Here is a 25,103-nt window from a genome sequence, read left to right on the forward strand (position 1 = left end):
TGGTAACACGCTTTACACACACTCTCCAGGTTGAGCGGACACAATACACCACCCCTAGAGAAGACACCCATGATGAATCTAACTTTACAAGAAATATTGATAGTCGGCAATTGTAACGACCAGGTAAGAAGTGAAAATAGATTTTATTATTGCTGACTGTTGTCTGTTTTAAGGTGATTTGTCTCTGATCTATACATCTTTACTCGCTTGATGAGAAAAAGGCAGAGAACAGTTGGTCAGAAAAGCACTAGATATGGTAATAGCTGGACAAAGACCTCAAGAAAGTTTAAAATGTGTGAAAACATAGAACTGATGTGAGTTCAGGCAGAAACATCACAGCATAGAAGAAAAGCTACCATAAAAATGTTTAAAATGATAATGGTATGATTTAATGTTAGTGAAGGCAGCCTAAAACTATACCTGTGCTGTACAATAATTTTTGTAGCTAGTTGAAAATAGGACAAATAATTCTTATAAAAAGAATAAACATAATCTTCCAGTCTCTTTAAATAATACAAACCATACCCTATGTCTCAGACTCACATTTATAACAAGCCAGTTATTCTTGTACCTACATGGTTCAACATGTGCAACAGCATTGCATTACTCTCATCAAACTGCCTCTCACACCAAACATTCTCAGCACTAAGTAGGTTATATCACTATTAAAGGTTTTTGTTTTTAGCCCCATGCATATAACATACAGCCTTCTCCTTGTATCCTCAAACTTTTCCCAAATACTTGTCTAATTATTAACACTTACTCCATACAGCCTCTCTCCTTGTTTAAACCCCATACTACTCTTCCCCTTGAGTGCGTTACTTGATGAATGTCAGCATCAAGTGACAACTGAACAAGTAATGGAGCATTATAGCAGTTAAAAGACTGCAAAGGCTGTAAAACATTACAACTTTGCAGGCACCCAATTTTAGCTTAAAAGATCAAACTAGCAGTATACAGTAATACTCACTAACAGTTGACTTACAACCATCAATAAGAACAGCAAACCAAATTAATGAATCAAATACAGACTAATGCTTGACCTGAAGAACTACAGCATTGGTTTTTCTCTGAACAAACCAAAAAGATATTACTTACCAAACTCAGGCAAACATCCGATCGGAGAACCAATGGTTGTTGAGTGATGATTACTGGCCACTCAGCAGTATTTAATTTACCTCCATTACTGGAACCAGGGAAAAATAGTTAATCACATTTTAACATAACCAAAAATGCTTGTAATAAAAATGGTAAAGCAAATGGAATAAAAGGGTGTCTCAAGATAAGAAATCAGAAATAAATAATGGTATGGCAAATGTAAGAAAAGCAACCAAAGGATTGGCTCAATCAGGCACATTACTACTAGATGACTATCTTTTTTTTTTCTTCAAGGGGGAACTAAAGCATCTTGGATTTCATTTTGATGTAAAAAATCAGCTAATTACCATTAGAGTAATGGGTTCATTGTGAAACAAACTAAGTTTACATTACTTGAATGATTTGGGTCTTTGAGAATTGGGAAGTCTATTGGACGAAGGCCTGTGGAAGCGTAGTAGCTCACCCCTGGTATATATCGACATCTGTAGGAGATGATCGAACTGGAGGTAGTAACTCCAGCATTCTACATAGCTTTTTTCTCTGGTATATATAGCAGTCTTAAACCTAGAAATGTGCTAATTGGAACCAATTTCACTGGGTGACACAGGTCTTCCCCCAGAAATAGATTTTTCCTTTGTCAAAATCCCTTATTTACACCTGGGTCCATCAATATTTATTAGCTTAGTTTTAGATATATACTTTTCAAACTTACTTATCCAGTAGTTGATTTTAGAAGACTAATACAGTACTTTGCACAGTTTATACTTAACAAATGTGTTAGTAAATCTAACCTGGTCTTTTAACAGGTTAAATTCAGTGAATTGACGATCGACATGTTTCGTATGCTACAGACGTTAGAGAGAGAACCGCAGGAAGATGTCACCCAGATATATGATGCCTCTCCTGCACCAAACAAAATTCCTTTTGTATGTATGATTAGTATGTTCTTGGTTTTTTATCATTGCAACTTTTGGACTAATTAAATATCTGAATGTTAATGAATTAGTTTAATTTTATGGTAGTTCTTATAATTTACTTTATGGACTGATTATAAACTACAGTATGTTGGTCACCATAACTACAGTATGTTCATACAAGGCCAAAACTTCTTATTTTGCATGTGCTTTATTGCTCACGCAAATCTACAGAAATCAATCAGTCAGTCAGTTCAATCACTCACAGCACAAGTGGTTAGCCATGAAACAGTCATTCTTGAAAGAAGCAGTTAGGGCCTTCACCTAGGTAAGTATCTCAGCACCAGCGGGAGCTCCTCCTCAATATGACATCATCTCCCATTCATAAATCGATGAATCCAAACACTGGACGTACTCTAGATACGTGTCTTGATGGCTTTGTTCTTTTCACTATCCTTTGTCCATTTGTATTTTGTATGAAATCAGCGAGTCTTATTTTGCTGCAAGAAACGTTTCATTAGCCTTGTAAGAGATCATGATTCCTGATAGAGTACAATACTTTATTTCTCCCAGGTGTCCAAGAACAGAAGGGAGGGCTTATGTCCTTGTTTTTTCTCCAGTATAAAGGCTTAAAGGTTGCTCATGAGCAGCAGAGACAAGGGACAGGACATTGTGTTGCTGCACAATTTCTTAGAGATGGAACATATATACTGTCCCGAACCCCCTCGCCACCAGAGTTAGGACCAAGGGTGCTGTTGATGACTCAGCAGGTAGATGTATGAACCTCAAACCCCCCATCCCTTCTCACAGGGAAAATAAGGCCATGTTGTAAATGAAATCTATCAAGCCATGGGAAATCTCAAGGCTTGATGTTAAATTCAAGGTCAGAACATTATTCCTTGTCTCTCTCTTTGTTGAGAGGTCACAAAAGGTCTTTGGCATTTAGAAGTGTTAGTAACAAGTTAGTAGCTCTCCTCTCAGACAATTCACCAGCTGTGGACTAATTCAGGATTCAGAGAGTTGCAAGGTGACTCCCTGAGCAGTAAAGCTGTCATTATTCATTTTTGAACAGGAGAAAGGTATCATCTTGATCCCCAGATACATTGTGGATAGAAGAAATATTAACAGAAAGAACTGGGTGATTTCTTCTGGATGGTCCGTGTATCCTGAGCCTTACCAACAGGTTCTAACATGTAGAGCTTGGACCTGTTTTTAGTGACACAAAAAACCTGTTGACATATTTTTTACCACCTGTGGACGTCCTGATTCACAGCTGGAACAATCTGTCCTGGTCTACACTCAGCAAAATGGTGTCATCCAGAGGTGTCAGACTAAAGTTAGTACCATTGTACTTGTCATAGCAGGAGAGCTTACCAGACATTCTTTCTCTCCCACTGTGTTCCAGTCTTCCAAGAGAGTTGTACTTAAGGAGAGTTTATGTCAACTTCAGACCAGAACCTACATTCCTGAAGATTATCTAGTAACCCCTTAGATAGACAGGTTTCCCATGGGCTTCAGTGCAAGGGATTACAATACTTCCCTTATTATCAGTATTTGATTTTTACCAAGCAAACTGGGCCATATTCTGTAACTAATGTACAGGCAGGAACAGTCACACTTCCAGCTGATTTTAGTTTTGAGTAAATTTAAAATTAAATGTTGCAGTCAGCACTTTAAAGAGTTCTGGTGTTGATTTAACAAACTTTTTGGAACTTGTGGGTCTTCTAGAGTAAGTGAGTAGGAGAATCCCAGACCTTCAGTTAATCTGCCAGAGATGGATCTTTTTCCAGTTTTATTTGTCATGCTCCCTTTCCTCGGTGATGTAACTATGCTTCCTTGATTGGAAATGAAAACAAGAGACGTATCCCCAGCTGATATTTGCCAGTTTTAGGCTAAATATTACAGTATTCTGTCTGTAAAATTTCTAAATACAGGAAGTAAATTTTTATATGGTTCAACTTCAAGAGTAGCCAAGCCTAATCTACTGAAAATGGAACATCCTACGCACATTCAGGTGATCTGCAAGCCTGGATGGAATTAAAGTATATAGCGCGATATTCTTACCCATGCCATGCAACTGCAATCTAAAAGCCAGTTGTAAAACATTGACAGATAGTGCCAACTTTAGGTGCATTTGCTCCTGGGCTGGTTACAAACTTTGTATTAATGTTTATAAAAGTTACTAGGCTAAACAAGCCTTTAGCTTGTGAAAACCATGCATTGAGAATTTCTGAATACAGTAATCCCATACTGCTTGCTTTCTCCCAGCTTGATGTCCAACCTGAATCTCTTTATCATGCTGTCCAACCAATCAGCTGCCTCTTTTCACTGTCTTAAGCACTGAATGGCTGAAAATGCCCAAGTGCTTGCCTTTAAAGCCTAAATTTCATGATCCCTTTGTTAACATTTGTTGGTTTTAATGGTTAACAAGTGCCATTTTTTCACTGAGAAAATAACAAATTCTCTCTTTACTCTAATGTTTACTGATATGAGTTGGACTATACTGTGTATATACTGTGTGTATGTATATATATATATATATATATATATATATATATATATATATATATATATATATATATATATATATATTATAGAAAAAATAATGTGGATCCATATACCTATACCTGTTTTAAATTTAAATTATTATAGTATAATTTTGATTCCTAAGTTTATATGTATGTTGTGTCAACATTATATTTTATCTGTTAAAGATCATCTTCTGAAAGCCGTCTAGGGAATAAATAGGTTAATGTTTTCGAAAAGCACCTGGTGATTGAGAAACTTAGTTTATTATGTGAAAGTGCTGTATACCATTTGATGACAAATTATGAATTCACAGTCAAGATATACATTTTGTATTTGCTTTTCAATTTTAAGAAATATATTTTGTAACGTCACTCATGTACTTTATAATTTAGTTAAGGAACCTCAATTTTTTCTAATAAAATTAGTTTTTTTACCACTCACACATTAGTTTAGTGACTGTTTGCAGAAACTGTAAAAATAGACTGTAGAGATTTCTTTTTTTTGATGTTACGTGAGTGTTATTTTTCCCAGGAGAATGGAGATACCGGGGGTAGAACGTTAAAGAGAGAAAATCCTCACAAATATCTCCTCTACAAGCCAACTTTTTCTCAGTTAATGGTTTTTTTAGCTTCTGGTTTTAAGGAATTGCCTGCCAATGGTGCAATGCTCCTTTATATCTCAGCCGATGGGGCATTCACTTCGTCAAAACACCCTCAGGATCGTTAGTATTACTTTTACTTGCCAGTTATGTTGTTGGTGTTTTAGTTTGCTCATCAAGGACTCTATTTTTGATCAGTGAGGACAGAAGATGGTTGCTTTTTTTTTTCTTTAAATCATTCTGTAGAATTCTCTCTTAATTAAAGCACTATATTTTTACACTTCTGACCTTGTATAGATTTCAGTGTGATGTTCACGACGAACCCACTTCGTTCCGTAACTTTATCTTGGATGTTTGGCTCATCCCTGGCTTTAGTGCAGCACAGTTTTACTTGTGAAAGTGAAGGGTGTGATCAATTTAAAACAGCTCTCATGATTTTTTCTTTGCTCTTTGTGTTGTGGCTTTTACTTTCTATGCTACTACGTCATGGAAGTGTGTTGAACGTTAGTTTCAGTGCTCATTTTCGATTGTCCACTTGTATAAAGTTAAAATGTATGTGTGTGTGTGTGTGTGTGTGTTTGTGAGTGTGTATGTGTGCCTGTTAAAGCTCCTTCAGTGATTGTTTCATGTTTTCATCTGCCTTCTCTGCACTGTAGCTGTTTTATGACGATACACATCCACTGTCTAATCTGATTTTCCTGTTGATGTTAGCACTGTACTGTATCTAGCGTAAGGGTATTATTAAGAATTACTTGAGAATGGCATATGACAACTATAAATACTAAATTTAACTTGGCCAGATATAGGATTGTATTTTTTTTTTTTTTTTGCAAAGTACACATATAAATCATATCTTAATATCTCGAATTGATTTTAGTGAAGAGTTACGAATATGAAAGTTAATGTTTATACAAATGCTTGTTGTTACAACTAAAATTGACTAAAATTCTGCGTATTGGGTTGCAGCTGCTTATGATTATGGAGGTGTAGTCACTAATAGCAAAAGAGATTCAGACCACTCAAATAAGCGTGTCATGCAACTCAAAGACATGCACTGCTTTTATCCTGGTGATTTGTACGCCTTTACACGGAAGCCTCTCTTCATTGTGGTGGATTCCGACAACTCCCCAGTGTTTGCCAATATGCCACATTACTTTGGGCAGCCTCTAGTGGTACTCATGTCAGCCCAAGATACACCGTCAACTTTTCAAGGTGAGATGCTGAGGTATTTGTAACTTTTGTAGTTATTACAAAGGTGCATATACTACCATACATAGATAAACTTTCTATTTCTTGAGTAAAGAGAATTTTTTCCTTTTTCCTTTAATAGTTAAATCACCCTTAATGTGCAGCTTTATCTTTGTTGGCTATAAAGGATATGAGTTACATCATCTTCAACCTCAATATTACAGTTTTTGCTTCACATTTTCCCTGTTCTATAAGGTTAGAGTCAAATGAGCTCTCTCCATGCTGTTCTATGTTGTATATTTTCTGCCTGAATCCCCATCTGCCCTGTTTCATTCATTTCCTAGGTCTCCATACATGTCTTCATACTACAACATCCATGTCTACTACTTTTCTGACTTTTTTTATACTTAAGTAGTTGTGAAATCTTTCACTTCAGAGAGGGTTTTGCTACCTTCTTTTCGTAACTCCCATTACAATACCTGCCTCTCAATCAAGTGTGTACCTAAAGTAACAGAAATGTTTTTCCTCTTCAAAGCCCTACACCTCCACTTTTTCTCGTCTTCCTTATATATTTCAGGCATCTAAAATCTTTTACTCACTTTGCAATTCTGAGGCATCTCTAGTTTTAGCATATATTGCATTCAGTAAAGTACACAGTTTTGAATTCACCTCCACGCTTTTATCACATCATCCAAATGGCCACTACCCTGGCTGTGCTTTTCCTTTGCTTCCTTTCAAATAACTATAAGCTTTGTTTTACTCACATTGAATTTTGCTCCTCACCATTCCATTCCAATCTGACATCTTTTAAACATATCTGTGAACTTTTTCTCCGAATCTCCATTGACACTAGGTCACCTGCATATAGCAGTTCCGAGGAACCACTCTTTCTGCTTGATAAGCTAGAATATTTATCTCAAAATCATCTTTCTGTTTTCACTCTAGATCTTTTGTTATCGTACAGTCACGTGATTACTGTCATGACTTACTGGTGCCCTCTGCTTTTTTATTGCACCTGCAATTGAATGCCCTGGTACTCTTGTCAAATGTGTTTTAAAGGTCTACAAATAAGTGCTTTAATTTCTTCTCTTTTTCTGGTGCTTTTCCTGTACTTGCCTTGTTCCAAAGACTGCTTCTGTTGTTGATTTCCCTGGCATAAAGCTAAACTGAATATCATCTATAAATGAAAATTTTTATGTCCTTTACACAATCTAATTTCTCAATAATTTTCACCCTGCATTGCATCTCCTTTTTGGTATGTGAAATATTAAGTTCATGTTTTTTTTGTCACTCTCCTGGTCCTGTCTCTTCTGTACATTAATACCCATCTCCAGTTGATACTGCAGTAACACCTGTTTTTAACTGTTTTAATTTTGCAATGCTCATATATATTCCAGCAACTTCTCTTCTCATTATTACATATATAACATGTTCCACCTGCTCTGTTATAACATACAATATAGCCAACTCCTTTTCCCATTACCAAGTAGGCTCATGCCCCATAGGGGATGGTGCCATCAGTGTACCTCATGCAGTGCACTGTAGGCCTTACTTAGTGTCCCTTCATCCCCTACCTACAACCTTTCATTCCTTGTACTGTGCCTCTGTTCTTAGTCTCTTTCTTTTATCTTACTTTCCACCCTCTCTTAACAATTGCTCCAACATTATTTCCAGTGCTGAATGATCCCATAGGTCACAGCGCTTGGTCTTTGGCATAACTTTTATATTCCAGTTCTGAGTAGGCTCATGGATATCCTGGTTTGGAAACCACGCACTGTATTTCTAACAACAAGCCCCTTTTAGAACATACCCCTCTCAAGTCTCCTTCCAATGTCATTCACTCCAGGCATTTCACACTTCCCATCTGCAACATCTTTCTTTACCACCTACCACCCACCACAACCACAAAATCATTCCCCAAACCTAGCCAGACACTTAGATTCAGACTCTCCACGGTACTTAGTTTTTCATTCACTCTCATTCTTTTCTATTCTTGAATCATTTGTACTGCTATCACAACTTTTTCTCCTGCCATATAGTTTTTTTTTCAATAGACTCCAAGGTGTAACAACTAAAGGTAAAGTTATTCTTTGTCCTTTTCAGTCCTAAACAATGCCTTTTCATTTTAAGTTTCCTCTCCTTGAATAATTCAGTTCTCATGTGGGCCATTTCTACACTCATCCAAAACTCTGAGATTTATCATTTAAGGCTCAATATTTGACTTTATATCGGATTTTTTAGCACCAAGAGTAAGTGAACCTTATGTACAATGATACCAAATAAGAAGTCAAAAGATTATTTTCAGTATACTCTGTATTACTGTATTCCACTGTGAGCTGATGAGGCCTATCATCTATGGATACAATCCACACCTTTCTCTCTACCCCTCTTCCTATGCTGACTAATTTGTAAATTGCATAAATATGTCAGATTTGTCCCTAAGCTCAAGAATACCTTTAACAATGGCATACTACGATATATATATATATATATATATATATATATATATATATATATATATATATATATATATATATATATATATATATATATATATATATATATATATATATATACACATACATAAACCTTTACTTATACCATACTCAGACATATCCAGATGGTTCTTCACTTTGTTCAAGTTTCTATAATCTCTTATGATTTCATATCATGCAGTCTTTGTTATTCTGGGGAAGAGTGTCCATTACGGATATTATAATAAATAAGTCCTGCGTTCACTACTTGCAGTGGCTTCAAAGCTGACAACATTCTTTGTGCTGTAGCCAAGTGCCTCAGAATTGTAATACATTATGTATACAATATTGAGACAGAAAAGAGTCACAGCTCAAAGGAAAGAAAAAATATGTTAGATTCATCTGGCTGCATACTGTGCAGTATTAAGGTTGTTACTTTGTGTAATTTTCATCATATACAGTGAATGTTCAAATATTGCGATTCTCTCTCTCCCTCTCTCTCATTTAACTAAGATTGATATTATTATGCTTACCATACTTCATGCAATTTATGTGTTTCCATTGCAAAAGACTGAATTTGCATGCATTCCCCGACTAATCTCTTATACTATTTTCTCTAATTGTACAGTTTCTGAAAGATGCTCTCTTCAAAACAGATCAACACCACCGGGGAAACCTCTTCACTCTCTTTTTGCATTCGCCTCTCATGGGCATGTGCTTGGTGAGTCAGATATGTGATGTTCCTATGAACTTATGGGAAAAGTGCCAAGGTCTTGTTGACAGATTCATTGCCGAAGCTTCAAGATTAGTCACCCGCGGTAGAAACGTTGGTATGTTAAATTTTGTTATCTTGACTGTCACTCTTAGTACTTTTAAGTTTTTGTGGCCAGAGGCCATGTAGAGTACATATTTTTTTTTATATTTATTGATAAGTTCACATATGTACAGACACCACCCTACTTACAAATGAGTTATATTGAATTGTTTGTAAGTTAATTACTGTACTCTTCATGCCTAAAGTACAGTATAGTATAAAATCAATAAAGTACTGTATGTTTTTTCATCCTAAAACACAATACACTGTATATATGAGTGGCAAAGGAGAGCGCTCTGAACACAATTTTAATTTGAGATCCCGTTTGTTTGTATCTCTGAATGTTTGTAAGTAGAATGTTTGTAAGTAGGGTGGTGTCTGTATTATAAATTGATTTCATTTTCAAAGATTGGATTCTAGTGAATGGATTCAAGCATTCTTAAGTAGCCTTGTTCTTATATACATGAACATTTTTAGATGTCTGGTAGGCACTTACTTTTATGTTACAAGTAATGATTTGCAGTTGCCAGCGTTTGGACTTTTCAAGTACATTACTGTATAGTAAAAAAGAAAAAAACTTTTTAGTAGTTAATTCCATCACTGCACAGTTTATTTTTATAGTTAACCCTCACACTTAAAACTATTTCATCTCATCTTATACTCTGGCCTAGTGTGTAATTATTATTACAGTTTATGCCAGTTGGAATTTCAAAAGTTCAAGCAAAGCTGCAATGTATTACTGCCCTAAAACAATGTTAATAATTTACTTACATTTTATCTGTTTATTTGTTTTGTTAAATTTTTCTTTTCTAAGAACTGATCTTGTCTTTATGTATTTCCTATTAGATTCTGTTACTTCTCATAAATGAACACCATATCCTCTGGAAGCTTGAATTTCAAGTCAATGGCCCCTGTGGGCTTGTTCCATATGAATCGGGTTCATCTTCTGAATAGTAATTATAACAATACCGTAATAATTTATTTACAGTCGACCCCCACCTATCTGCAGTTCAGTATTCGCAGCTTCTCCTATTCGCAGATTTTTCTGTGGAACTTATGCCCATATTATTCGCGAAAAATTCGGTAATTAGCTGATTTTTCATTGAGAAATATGCACTAATTACTGTATTTTCATGTTATTTTTATGACTAAATACATTTTTTATGATAAATGATTTGCTAATTTTCAAATATTGCTGTTAATTTAAACTTAGCAAAATATCAATAAAATGGTTTTTTTTTTAATGTATAATGAAATATTTAGGTGCATACTTATGAATTACCAGTGTCTCCCCTATCTACTGAAAAAAGAAAATGGGACTGCATCAATACTGTATAAAGAAAATGGGACTGCGTCAATACTGTATAAAGAAAATGGGACTGCTTCAATACTGTATGAGAGAAAATGGATGTAATCCAAATAAAGAAAATGGGTATTTTAATAGTTTTTGAGAGAAAATGTAAGCTATATACTTCAAAGGGTAATGTTGTAAGATGCCTTTGAAATGATATTAAAGTGTTTTAGATGATAGTTTATTAAAGTGTTTTAGATGATAGTTTATGGAATATTTGGTGTAGGATGATAATTAAGGTATACGTTTGGTGTTTGAACTATTAAAATAGGTAGTTATAAGCCTTTTTAGACAGGGTTTTGGTATTCGCAGGCAGGTGTGGTATGCATCCCCTGCGAATACTGGGGGAGGACTGTACTTATGATCTGGGAACTCGATATAAATATGTTGTTTCAACATTACAAGGAGCCCTGCTTTAAAAATGTTTTATGTGATCTGCTTGTCTGCAATCAGGGTGGGAGAGAGAAGGTTAATTACTGTAGTTATATTCTGCTGGTAACAGATTCATGGTTCTCTTTTTGCATGGACTGTGTAAGTCTCATTCACTTACTACCGCCAGTAAGAAACAGTAACACCTCCAATATAGTAATTATTAATAAAAAGGAAAATTAAAACATTCTAATAAGGAACTTCAAGTAAATGTTTCCAAAGATATACTAATTACTTTCCTCATATACTGAATGGAATTATGAACAGCTAAAAGCTTAATGGGCAAATTAAAAATGTTTAAAAACAATCCAGTACTTTTCTATTCCCATACGGTAGTGCTGTCAATGCTCCTCACTTGGTGCACTGTAGGTATTTTTTTAAGGTTCTTTTTAGTGTCCTTTTGGCCCCTAGGTGCAACCCCTTTCATTCCCTTTACTGTACAGCAATACCTCGATCTTACACAATTCAAGTTGCACAAATTCACAGACATGCAAACTTTTCATTGGAACATAACTAAATGTCATATGCAATTTTTCACAGACACGCGACATTTGCAAATCCTCAAGAGAGAGAGAGAGAGAGAGAGAGAGAGAGAGAGAGAGAGAGAGAGAGAGAGAGAGAGAGAGAGAGAGAGAGAGAGATAAGGGTTGTCCTTACTTAGGAGAGTGAAATTATTTATTAATTATTACGGAGACAGAGAGAGAGAGAGAGAGAGAGAGAGAGAGAGAGAGAGAGAGAGAGAGAGAGAGAGAGAGAGAGAGAGAGAGAGAGAGAGATTAAGGGTTGTCCTTACTTAGAGAGTGAAATTATTTATCAATTATTATGAAGACAGAGAGAGAGAGAGAGAGAGAGAGATATAAGGGTCGTCCTTACTTAGGAGAGTGAAATTATTTATCAATTATTATGAAGAGAGAGAGAGAGAGAGAGAGAGAGAGAGAGAGAGAGAGAGAGAGAGAGAGAGAGAGAGAAGAGAATTTATTCTTACGTTAGATATCAACAGATGGAAATTCATGATTTATGAAGGAAAAAGGAAAAAGAAAGAAAGAAGAAAAGAGAAGAGAGAGAGAGAGAGAGAGAGAGAGAGAGAGAGAGAGAGAGAGAGAGAGAGAGAGACCCTTTGACATGCTGTGGGCAATGATTGACATATTTGACAGCTTTGCCCTCGCCCCTTTCTTCAAAGGTTTCACAAAAGATCGGGAAATGATATTTGTTTGTTTAAAATATCACATAATTTACTATAGAAATTTTTAAATTTTGTAATTACACTTATATTATTATTATTATTATTATTATTATTATTATTATTATTATTATTATTATTATATATTATTTTTATTATTTAATCTTATTCTTATTAATATTTGAAAATTAGTACTTATTACTAGGTAAATCATATATTTGTCAACAAAACAAACATATACATGTAACCATAAAAATCCTCTCATCTCAGTAAGAGATGAGAGGATTCTTTTGGATACATGTATATCTTTATTTGTTTTGTATGATAAAATAAATTATATACCTAATAATAAGTACTAATTTTCAAATATTAATAAGATTAAATAATAATAATAATAATAATAATAATAATAATATATAACTCTAATTACAAAATTTATACATTTCTACTATTGTAAATCATGTGATATTTTAAACAAACAAATATCATTTCCCAATCTTTTGAGAAACCTTTGAAGAGAAGGGCGAGGGCAAAGCTGTCAAATATGTCAGTCGTTGCCCACAGCATGTCAAAGGATTTCTGGTATTCTCTCTCTCTCTCTCTCTCATGTTATTCTCTCTGTCTCCATAATAATTCATAAATAATTTAACTTGATATTTCAAGTAAGGACAACTCTCTCTCTCTCTCCATAATAATTAATAAATAATTTAACTTTCTTAAGTAAGGACAACCCTTATCTCTCTCTCTCTCTCTCTTTCGCGTTCACAGTTAGCGCTCACACATTTTTACAACTTGTTATTTCTCTGTATGTCTTTACCTGTGCAGCAGATAGTTTAAATTGATCTAATTTTACCTGTACTGTCTATGAACTGTAAATGCGCTAGTGTGGCAAATACATTCTAAAACATAGACATAATAACTAAGAGTTGTATTAGTCCAAATAAAAAACACTGTTTGTTTATGAAAAAGCATTTCAGAACAAAGAGAGATTTGTAGAATAAAGAAGTTATTAAAGAGATGTTGAGAAGATTTCTAAAAATAGATCGGTCGGAAGGCCCCCTTCCGAGAGACATTTTTAGAAATTCTCTTCCAACTCTATATTTTTATGTCAACCATTTATTCCTTTTTTTAAGGGTAATGTATTAAGCTAACTTTTAAATGAAATTACAGTAACTTTAATTTCATTTAAAAGTTACCTTAATAATTTGGGAGCATGATCAGGTCTTTTAGTATTTAAATTTTAGAAATAAGCAAAGCATTTTTAGTGAAAAAAAAATTCACCTTGTGCGAGGGGTTCTGGAACCTAACCTTGCGTAAGTTCAGGGTATGACTGTACTTCCATTTATAAACTCTTTCTTCCATCTTTCTTCCAACCTCTACTAACAATTGTTTGATAACGCAAGTGCGAGTTTTCCTCCTGTTACACCTTTCAAACCTTTTTACTCTCAATTTCCCTTTCAGCACTGAATGACCTCATAGGTCCCAGCCCTCACAAATGAGATCAATAACCTCTGCATAGGAAGTATAAAACTCTTGATTCTCCATATCCTCCACTTCCTGGTCACGAGGATCCCTGTCTGTCTCTTCCAATGGATCTGAAGGGTTTAGCACCAGGGCATAAGATCTATCAGGCCCTAACACTTTTGTGAGAGTTGGAATGTCTTTTGATGTAGTGGAATGTGAAGTGTCTCGATCTCTGGTTCAAGACGCAGAAATTCTCTTCTCGCACGACGAATGTGCATCATCCCGCGGCCTTGAATGGCTATAGTCACACCCGCGCAAGAGGAAAACGAACGTCAGCCATGGTCTCTCCTTGGAGATCACAGTGAGGAATGTTGTTGAGGTGAAGAACAGTAAGTCTGTGTGCCCAACGCACCTGGTGTAGAACCACGGCCGTTTCCATCCACATGGCTGTGCCTATCCTCACATCCATTTCTGTCTTCATGGCCGTGTCTATCCACACGTCCACGTCCATGAGAATCAGGGGGAAATCATAATCTTTCTTGGATGAACTTGACTTATGATGAAGGTGAGATGGACATCCGGAAGACCAAGGACTGACTGGACTTCTGGAAAGATGGACGTGGGAATGCAAACATGAAAGAACATCCCTAGCAGCAGGACGTGAAGGAGAAAGATTAGGAGACAATGTCCGTAGACGAGAGCACAGACACGGACGTGACAAATTCTGTACTTGTGAGGGTAGAACTGTAGAAGAATCCACCACTTGGGATTTCTTGATTAGAGCTCTGTCGTCTTTTCTCCGAACTTGCACAAGACGAACTGGGGAAGACGGAATCACTGTAGCTTTCCTCTCGGAACAAGATTCTTGAAGACGAGAGGTGGACGGACGAGGCACATCGCCAACAGAAACACGTACACATGTGGGAGAGTCACAAACGTGGTCTGAAGATGACAGAGAAATGTAGATGGTCCTTCGCTTCTTGGGGCGAGTATCAGCGACGAAGTCTTTAATCCTCCAACATCTGACCGGGGAAGAACGAACAGGAAGAGAAGACAAAGAAGAAGAGGGCAATCTACTTTGTTTCTTCTTCAGAACACGTCTGTACTTCTCTCAAAAAGACCGAGTCAACTGCCAAACACAGCCTGAATGAGAGAGTCTGCAGATGGAGCAGCAGCAGATAATGTCATTACAGAAACCAATGACAGCTCTGACTTCACAAGAGCATGAACCCTGTACAGGATCTGGGATAGCCGTTGGTATGGGAACTGTCATGGCGGCTGAGCAGGAAACCCAAGAAGCTTTAGTTAACAGGAGGTGACCCAAGATGATCTGCTGGAAAGTCTAATGGCATCATACCCAAGGGAACAGCGGGAGACCCAGCAGAGTGAAGGCCAGGAGGGCTGGGAACTGTCATGGCGGCTGACACTGGAAAGCAGGAAGACACGAAGTGGGATAATGGGCTATCTAAGTCTGGTACCCCTGATAAGCCTAACAAGGCCCAAACGTCAGAAATCTTCTGTGCACCCGAACCTGAAACAGGTGAACAAGATGGCGCTGTCTCCAACCTCCTGCAGGGATGAACTTTCCCACCTGAGAAAGAAGGGGGCAGCATGAGGAATTAAATCTCCTGAACCGTCTCCCAAAACTTCCAAGGACGAGGCAGTGGAAGAATGGAATGGGAAAGGGTAAAATCTTCCAAGGAAGAAGAAGCAACTGGAGGAGGTCTGGACAAGGGAGAAGCAGAACAATGAGGAGCTTGAGAAACATTCATCGAAGGAGGAGAGAACCCTTCCCAAGATGGCATCTCTGACTTCCACTTATGCTCCTTCTTGTTGGCAAGGATCCTCCATTGCTCAGGAGACCAAGAATGACACTCAGAGCAAGGGTTAGTTATGTTACAAGAATTAGATCTGCATCTACTACAAGTAGAATGGGGGGGTTGGTCTCAAAGGAAGCAAGAAAATGCAAACAAGGGTAGTTTGCTACACTGGGACATTTCCTCTGAAGCTTATGGGAACGCTTAGATGAGTTTTGGAATTATTTTATCAAAAGCCAAAGCACATGCACACAAAACACACAACATATCACTATAACATAAAAATCTCAAACCAAGGAAACATGGGCAAGGAAGGAAAAACCGGCTTTAGGGAGGAGAGTGAAAAGTATGTCCTCCTCTGATGGCGGTAAGAAGAAAAACTAAATACTTCATGGGTTCCACTTCCTTCCTCATCCCTGTGACAGATGCCAGATGCCACCAATTCCTTGCATAAACAATTAATTTTTTTTTCTTTACCAGTTTCCAGCAGGGGCCAGAGGATTTATCCTAATGTTAAGACAGCAGGCTTGTTCGCTATGAAAAATACAAATTAATTTTAAAATTTGTCAAATTCCATTTCCATTACTTTCCTCTCTTTGTGCTGCAAGAAACTATGTTGGACAGTTCAAATATTCCATGTTCAAAAGAATATACTTGTAGTGTCATTAAAATTACACAGCATATGATCCAAACTGAAGGAATCCAGTTCTGCTTGCAGTCTATTTTTCAGGCAGTAGAACAGAATGGAGTGGAATATATAAAGTGCTAGGACTTTGAGGTCATTCAGTGCTGAAATGGAACATGAGAGTAAAGAAGGTTTTCAAGGTGTAACAGGAAGAAAACCTCACAATTGCACAATGAAACAATAGTTAGGAGAGAGTGGAAAGTAAGATGGAAGAAAAAGAGAATATGAATGGAAGTACAGTACAGTATAAAATAAAATAAAAGGGTTGTAGCTAGGGGCTGAAGGAACACTGCTAAAAACCTCAAAGTAATGCATAAAGTGCACTGCAGGAGATGCACTGAGGGCACCATCCCCCTGTGGGGTTTTTTCAGACAGTGGCAGCACATGCTTGTCTTGAAAAAAAAAAATGTGTATTGTATGTTACACATAATTGCTATCGTATGGTGCTTTCCCAGATGAGAACTTGTCTTTGATTCATGAGCTGCAAATACTGTTCATTTAGCTTTTGGTGATATGAAGGTTCGTAACCGCTCATTTGGAAACACTGTCATCAGAGATGACAATTATTCTCACAAAATAAAATTTTCAGAACATAATTAAAATGCTTCTTCACCTGGTGCTAACAATCCATAGTGCAGGATTTCTACAAACCACAATAGCTCTAACATCTTATGTTGGTGGTTGTAGGTTATATTCCTTGAAGCCTCATTGCCAGACCTTTGTCTCAAAACTGTTCAGATTGAAAAATAATGACACTGTCATAGAAATGTATCTAGCAGTAATTTCATGATTTAAAAAAAATATTCTAGATGTTTTCCCAGACACTTAAAGTATAAATTTCATCACTTGAAAAAGAAACATTTATTACATTTTAGTTTTCTGTAAAATAAAACTATTATGCTGGCTTTGTCCGTCCGCACTTTATTCTGTCCTCCCTCAGATCTTAAAAACTACTGAGGCTAGAGGACTGCAAATTGGTATCTTGATCATCCACCCTCTAATCATCATACATACTAAACTGCCTCAGCAGTTTTTATTTTATTAAGGTTAAAGTTAGCCATAATCATGCTTCTGGCAACAACATAGGATAGGCCACCAACAGGCTGTGGTTAAAGCTTTATGGGCCGTAGCTCATAGAGCACTATACCGAGACCACTGAAAGATAGATCTATTTGCAGTGGCCTTGATTATACACTGTAGCGGCTGTACAGAAAACTCAAATGCGCCTTAGAAACTTTGGTGCATTTTTTACTTGTTTAGATTTAGCCTCAATTCACAACATCACAATAATAAGGACCTATCCTATCTTTACCAAGGCTTCAAATCTGCAGTTGTTGGGTTTGAGACTATTTTCCTTGACACTGACCAGAACTCTAAAATTTGACCAATTCCCTAAGTCTTTAGGGAAGTTTAACACAGTGTTTCCCCTGGTAATGTGGACTTTGGAAACGTTTAAGCCATAATGTTATGTTATTAATTTTTTGGGGTATATGAATTGGAATTGGAATATATAATTTAGGCCAAAGGCCAAGTGCTAGGACATATGAGATCATTCAACACTGAAAATAATGTTGATACAAATGTTAAGAGAGGGAGGAAAGTAAGATGGGAGAAAGAGAATATGAACAGAGGTACAGTAAAAGGAATTGAAAGGGGTTGCAGCTAGGGGCCAAAGGGATGCTTCAAAGAACCTTAAGTAATGCTTACAATGCACCCTACTTGGTTGGTGGGTGTTGGCACAACTCTAGGGAGAATAGTACTTGAACATGTCAGCTGGGCTCGTGGGCACCACAGTGGTTGGAAGATCCAGACCTGCATGGATGAGAACTGTGAGAAGGGAGGCTGGAGAGAAGTAAAAGTGGCAGAATGTCACGGAGGCTCTTTGTGTCATGCTTCAGCGGAGGAAATGATGATGATTCTTAGCAAATGCCATAGTGATGGATAGTGAAAGGAAAGATACTTTTGCAAAGACCATATTGTCAGACAATACAGCCATTAAGGTGCATAATCTCTCCAACCTTAAAATAAAATAAGAGAGTCCTGGTGAATCTTGCAAGAGGTGCTGGTTGGTAGTAACCAAAAAACTGCTAGAAATGAGTAAGTTAGCTCTGCATTAGAAGTTTGGCAATATACCAGACAGATGGGAAATTATCCTGTCTTGTATGAGAATTGGCAACATGCTTCTAATCCACTGCTTTTTAATGACTGGTCAACTCTAGCTATTTTGAAATGGTTACTTGGTTCGAGTGAGAGGCACTTGCAGGTCAAGTGGCCAAAAGTTCTGGGAGAAGTTTTCAATTCTAAAGCATTTTTAGTTTATGACAAAATTTTTCCTTTTTATAAAAATATTTTCATTAACTTTATCATTGACTGATTGATAATTTTTCATTTTTTATATCAATAAATGTATGATCCTAAAGTGGTGTTGTAACATTTATTAGTGCTGTATGTGCAAATTATATGATTATCATAAAACATTTTTATGAAGTTTCATGTGAATTATGGCATATTTCCAAACTCACTGCCTCTGTCAGGACCGTGACAAGTATAGCCAGTTTGCAATATTAGATTTGTTATTATTAAGTGTACCCTACACTGCCAATATTACTAATGTAATAAGATTGAAAACTTATTATCCGGCATGTCAGTAATTTATCATCAATCGCCAACCTAGGCTATCAGTGTTATGGACAGTCGCTAAATACTGGTCAGTATAATGTATACATTTTAGGGTGCCCTTTAAAGTGTCAAATAAGTTTCAAATAGATCTTTGTTAAATAAGTTGGCTTTATATGTTGTTTAATTATATGCTGCTACTGTATGCCATTTTTTGTGTACACACTCTCAGATCTATGTTGCTGTACAAAAAACAAATAATAAGTGATGAAAGTGTTCCATATTTAAAGAGAATGCACATGTATATAAACTGAAAGTTACCATGATAAGCAAAAGAAGTGTTTCCCTGTTCATTTAAAGAGAACCGTATATATTTATACTGAACTTTACTTTTCCAGATCCCTCATTTTTACAGTTCTTCGGTGACGACTTCCTTAGGTTATTAACGTTACGTTTCATCTTCTGTTCTACTGTCTTAAGAGCGCATAGAGCATTTAAGGTATGCCCCATACTCATGGAGAGATTTATTTATAGTTCTAATTGCACTGCTAAATTTAAACTGAAGTTTAAAATAAGTGAATAGAATTTTTCATGACATTCTGAACAGCTTATGCTCATGCAGTGTCCATACATGATATAAACCTCTAATTTGGAGCCATAAAGCACAGAAAGATGGAAAAGCTGTATACTGTGCTTACTGAATTTTGGAGGTACAGATAAAATTAAATCAAGTCCGGTTGCAGGCAAGACTTTTGCCATCATGTGGAAACCCTACGCCCTCCTACTCGGGTCTGCATCGTTAAGTGTATTTGCACAATGGCAGGAGAGTTCCATTGCCTCTTCTGAGAGGCATTGGAATATTTATGTACTACAATATTAGTATTATTATAATTATTTAACAAAACCATGTGTCACCTTAGACTTCTCACCTGAAAGACTTTGTCCTTCAGTGGAATGGAAATTCAAGGGAAGACATATTGTACTTTATATATATTTGGAAGAAACCAACATAATAGATGGAAAGTAAATGGCAGAAAGCATTGCAGCTGGGAGCCAAATTGATGTTGAAAAGAACTGTGTACAGTGCACCATGAAAGACAAACTGTAGCTGGGACCTACAGTACTTGAATGGTAGATGATCATCTGATAATGTTTCTGTGAAAACTGTTTTTCCTTTTCCTGCATTTTAAGGTTTTCCTTTTTTATGCATTTATTTTAGTAGTTTCTTGATTTGTGTTATCAGCCTGCTTTCCATCAAAGGGCTGTGTATACACACCACCATAAGCAGAATCAGCTTGCTTTCCATCAAAGGACTGTGTAGACACACCACTGTAGGCAGAACTAAAGATTCTGTGCAGTGACCCATTGGCAGAACTGTCTAATTTCTGAAACTTCATTGTTCCAGTTCCCATTTAAGACCAGTTCTATTGGGAACATCATATGAGTCTCAATTGTGACTAATTTGTTCTTGTTAAACTGCCTAATAACAAATAAATAAGCTCATATTTTCGTTTTGTGTATCTTCAACACTTGTTAAGCATTCTTTGTCCTTGGCTCTTCATGATTCTAGTAGTGTTCCTTCCGCATTGCTTCTCTCTCCAATGCTAGGCCTCTATCACATCCTTAAAACAACCTTTGCTTGTACCCTCTAGTTGTGGTACTTTCATCACTGCCTCTGAAATGCACTTCTTAGTGCTACATAGACAGTATTGATAATACACAAAATACTCTCTTCCATCAAATCATCATTTCATTTGTTCTTCCTGTTTGCCTGGCATCATTTACAATTTCATTTTTTACATGTATGCTGGCTCCTTTCATTATATCTTATCAAATCCATCAAAATTAGCATTGCTTGTTATTACCAACTGTTTTTGTTCCTGCTCCTTAATACATAACCTCCTTTATAATTTATTTATCTATCCTGTTTTATTTTATAACTTCCTTAATTTCTTGCCAACAAGTATGCCCAAGTATGTCAATTAAGAGAGGGAGGTCAATTTTACAAGAAGGTCCTTCAGTGTTTGACTTTGGTTGTCCAGCCTAGAGGTCAGCTTGTTAAACAGTTTGATAACCGGCATAATGATGGACCAGTTTAGCAACAGGGTTGTTGCCTTGCTGAGTTAACAATCTATTTAGCATCTTTCTGGGATATTTTTCTCCCTTTTGGTGTTGTCAGTACTGTTTCCTTTATGCAGATGTTTGACACCAGTTATGGTAAGTGCACTCAATGCCATACCTTGTAAAGATGTTTACGTTCACAAGCATTTATGTTTTCGTAACAACAGTAGTATAAAGAATGTTGTTAACAAATATAAAAAAAAAACAGAGTTCTCCTGTGTTAGTGATTGGCACTTGAGCAAAGGTTTTGAGTTCAAGAATGAATATTCAACTTGGTTCATACATAATACTGTATTATGATGTTGAAAATTGATGAGTAGGGGTCCTCCTGTGTCACAGCTTTAAGGGAGTTACAGGTATCTTTTACAGTTTGACAAAGATCTGTAACTAAATGATCTATAAAGCTCATAAGCAACTGCTTGGCTTCTAAGCAGCAATTTTGAATGTGTGAGATTTATATTTTTTATAAACATTTGCTCTATTTTACTGTACTGTACATGTCCTCTTCCAACCACCTCCAGTTTTTATGCCTTCAAGGAGAGACTGAATGGGATGTTTTGGCTGGTGATGTTTTGGCTGGTAAGATCAAGAGCCGCCTTGAGGAAGAAGGCAGCACTTGGTGAGAGTTACCACCTTATTGGTGGTTTGTATTTATGAAATGGGAAAATCATTTGAAATATGAAAATGAAATAGTGTATGTGATGTTTCGGGAAAATCATTTGAAATATGAAAATGAAATAGAGTGTATATGATGTTTCCTAAATATCAACCTAAATACAGTGTATATGTTTCCTAAATATCAGCCTATCACCATATGGAGCACTGCTCTTCACATGAAGTGTGTCGACCACATTTATTGAAGGAAGAGACCCCAGGTAGATTTCACCATTGGAATTTCATAATCTTGATAACCTGCCATCTCTTGGCTTACAGATGCAATTGGAATTGACAACTTCCTATTTACGCAATGACTCTTAGGCTAGTTTGCCTTAAAGCTGACAAGTAAGACAGGGAAACCCATCATCAATCACTTAGATTTTATGGGGTTTAGCTTTTTGTGAAAACTTACAACAAAATTTATAATAGCCCTTTCCTCTGTGTATAAGTATTGCCTGTATAGTCTAAGAAAGGTTGGAGATAACTGAAGTATATCTGATGGTACTTTGCGTAAACTATACTGCCTCTTTCATTGAAGATCAAATCCTAAGTGCTTTAATAGCATCTGATGGACAGGATAGTAAACTCTACTAAATGTTATTCCCAGCCATTCAGAAAATCAGAATTTACTTTCAATAAATGTTGGTATCCTGTTGGTGGTCATCTGACTTTTGTAGTGTTATATAAGGTAATGGTTTGTTTGCAACAAAGACTGTTCAATATACAGTATTCCTTTATTTTTTATTTGACAAAAGTTGTATAATTACTGTGTCTTAAATTTAGAAAATATTGTTTTAGAGAAACAGATTTTGTTTCAGATATCGCAACGCATTCAGTATTCATCTTTTTGCATTGCAGGGTCGACAGTTTTACCCACGCTGCCATCCGAGCTTGCCCGAAGGTGAAGTATTAGACCACCCTAGTTTATACGCTATTATCCTAGATTTAGCAACTACTCTCGATGTGTCACACTTATACTACGATACACATGACCTCCAATGACCTTCTGCCACGTGCTGACCCTCGGCTAGAGAAGGAATGCGACAAGGTGCAGCATTTATCAGTGAGGTCACCAGATTAACTAGTTGGTTCGGATCTCTGTTAGTGAATCAGTCCCAAGTGGAACAAAGAATGATGCACTATGCCAGTAACCACGTCACACAGGTTAGTGGTGATGGCAGCTATGTGTCTCATTCTAGGGTGCAAGGGAGTGTTGTGGCACGTGGCAGAACTGAAAATCATGTGGATTTTCATGCACAAAATGATGTAAAATTTATGACAAGAAGTCAAAGCAGTCCAGTTACTTATCAGATGGCACAATCCAAAGGAAAGCAGCCAAAGAAAAGTAAAAATTCAAAAGTGAGTGCTGGCTCCACATCTTTAAGCCCTCCTCAGGCTACTAGTTCAGATCTCAACTGGAGTCCCATTCCAAAAAGGCATGCATCTGCACCCAGCAATCTCTGCGTTGCCCTTTACTGTGATGACGGATGGGACGAGGAATGTGAAGATATACCGGTCAGAGTAGAAGCACAAGCCTCTTCAAGTCAATCGGTTCGTCCCCGTTTACCAAGTTTCAGCTCTCCAAAATTCAACCGGCCATCTGTAAGGAGCCTTACATTTGCTGACGAGCAAATTGATGACAATATCCCAGATACCACATCACTCACACCACCTCTGAGTCCTGCGCTACAGTTACGTCCGTACACCAACCCAAGGGACACTCCAACTCATCATCCTCCTCTGCTTCACAGTCCTTCTCATCGTTTAGCACCTGTCCCGGCACACGATCTCACGCTAGAATCTCTGCACGATCTCAATTGGTTACACGAGATGGAGCCTGACGATCAAGTTGTTCTCGAGGTTCACGTAATCTGGTCTATCTTAACTCTGATGGTTGTGCTGTTGGCTTGTTACACATTACACCATCAGCCTCTCACAGGGTGAAACAGATAGCAATATGCAATGAAATGGTGGTAAATGGTTCTGTATTTCCTCAGCGATGCCAACGTTTGATAAAATACACTTGCAAATAGAAATGTCGAATACAATACTTATTTCTACTTGTATAGTTCTGTATGTAAGGTTGCATACTGTAATTACAACATACAAATGAGAACTACATTTGACTGCCCATTTTATAACATTGATTAAGTAGTATTTAGCAATTTTCCTACTGTAAGGCTATGGTTGAATTACAAACAATATTCTACTACAAAAAAAAAATACTTTTGAAAATCTGTCGTTGGAAAGTACTGATAAAGATTTAAGCTTTTTCAACAAAATAATACTTAAATTCTTGAGTAGTAAAGTAGGTTGATCTGTAAGATTCGTAGGTTAGATTCATAATTGGGCACTTTTAAATCCTGTACATTCATGTGAACTTTCAAAACCAGTTAATTTTCTGCTTCTGATTTCATCTGGAAAAAATATTCCAAGAGGACATGCACATGCAGATGTGTGTCCAGTATTGTAGCATGAAAGGGTTTGAAAGAGTTATGTCAAACAAATGTAAACAAAGGTTTATTTTCAATATAATTCTTAGTTTAGGTGATCTTAGGGATATCCACTTCACTGGATAGAATCTGGAAGTGAGAGATGCTGCATGCAGTTTACTGAATGAGATCTCAGGAGGTGGTGATTGTCGGATATGCTTAGAATTTGTATTATAAGACGTCTTAATATATTTAAGCAAGTGCTTTTTCATGATTACGTATATTGAAAATTTTTGAAATTGACAGTTGCTTTTATTTTTGTGATAATTACTATATTGGCTCTACCTGCCGTTGATAAACTTAAGTGTCAAATTTATAACAGCACAGACTCATAGGTTATGTGATCAGTGTGGTATTCTCAGTGATATTTCATGGAGAATTTTATTTCTCCCAAATGGCCAGGACTGATAGTGAACAGGAACTGAATCAGAATAATTCTGTAAACATGGTTGCCATATCATACCTATTCTAATGTTTTACAAATGCTGGGGGTTTAGGTAAAGTGAATAGTTCACAGTCTTCATAAGTATATTCTGTTGATATGCTTTTGACTCAATACCTGTATTCAAAAAAGATCTGAGTTTTTAGATATCCAGTCTTGTGCAGAAGGGGTGTCAAGCAACCATCTCTGCGTTTCTACAATTCTCCAAATAACGTAGGTAGACCCAGGCACGAA

At 36.6% G+C, this 25,103-nt stretch overlaps 3 protein-coding genes across 7 annotated transcripts in view; 2 read left to right on the plus strand and 1 right to left on the minus strand.

The window, feature by feature from the left end:
• LOC136829908 (protein SCAI) overlaps nt 1-24,051 on the plus strand; it is a 41,832-nt gene extending 17,781 nt beyond the window's left edge. For 2 of the 4 annotated variants that reach the window (XM_067089043.1, XM_067089045.1), the window contains exons 6-12: nt 30-123; nt 1,905-2,024; nt 5,076-5,262; nt 6,106-6,351; nt 9,458-9,631; nt 19,556-19,656; nt 22,794-24,051. In XM_067089043.1, coding sequence (XP_066945144.1) covers nt 30-123; nt 1,905-2,024; nt 5,076-5,262; nt 6,106-6,351; nt 9,458-9,631; nt 19,556-19,656; nt 22,794-22,937 — 1,066 coding nt within the window. In that variant the 3' untranslated portion in view covers nt 22,938-24,051. Of the gene's footprint in view, nt 1-29; nt 124-1,904; nt 2,025-5,072; nt 5,263-6,105; nt 6,352-9,457; nt 9,632-19,555; nt 19,657-22,793 lie in introns of all 4 variants that reach the window. The other 2 variants (XM_067089044.1, XM_067089042.1) reach the window with 1 other exon arrangement.
• The window catches only part of LOC136829912 (uncharacterized), a 167,904-nt gene that overhangs the window by 91,197 nt on the left and 51,604 nt on the right, over nt 1-25,103 (minus strand). For both annotated transcript variants that reach the window (XM_067089058.1, XM_067089052.1), the window contains exon 3: nt 1,099-1,186. The gene's annotated coding sequence lies outside the window, so the exon portion shown is untranslated. The remainder of the gene's footprint in view (nt 1-1,098; nt 1,187-25,103) is intronic.
• On the plus strand, nt 22,974-24,051 carry LOC136829911 (uncharacterized). Its single transcript, XM_067089049.1, has one exon. It carries the CDS (start codon nt 22,974-22,976, stop codon nt 23,877-23,879), a length of 906 nt encoding a protein of 301 aa, XP_066945150.1. The 3' UTR covers nt 23,880-24,051.

The sequence above is a fragment of the Macrobrachium rosenbergii genome, chromosome 45 (assembly GCF_040412425.1).
Source record: "Macrobrachium rosenbergii isolate ZJJX-2024 chromosome 45, ASM4041242v1, whole genome shotgun sequence".
Lineage (NCBI taxonomy): Eukaryota > Metazoa > Arthropoda > Malacostraca > Decapoda > Palaemonidae > Macrobrachium > Macrobrachium rosenbergii.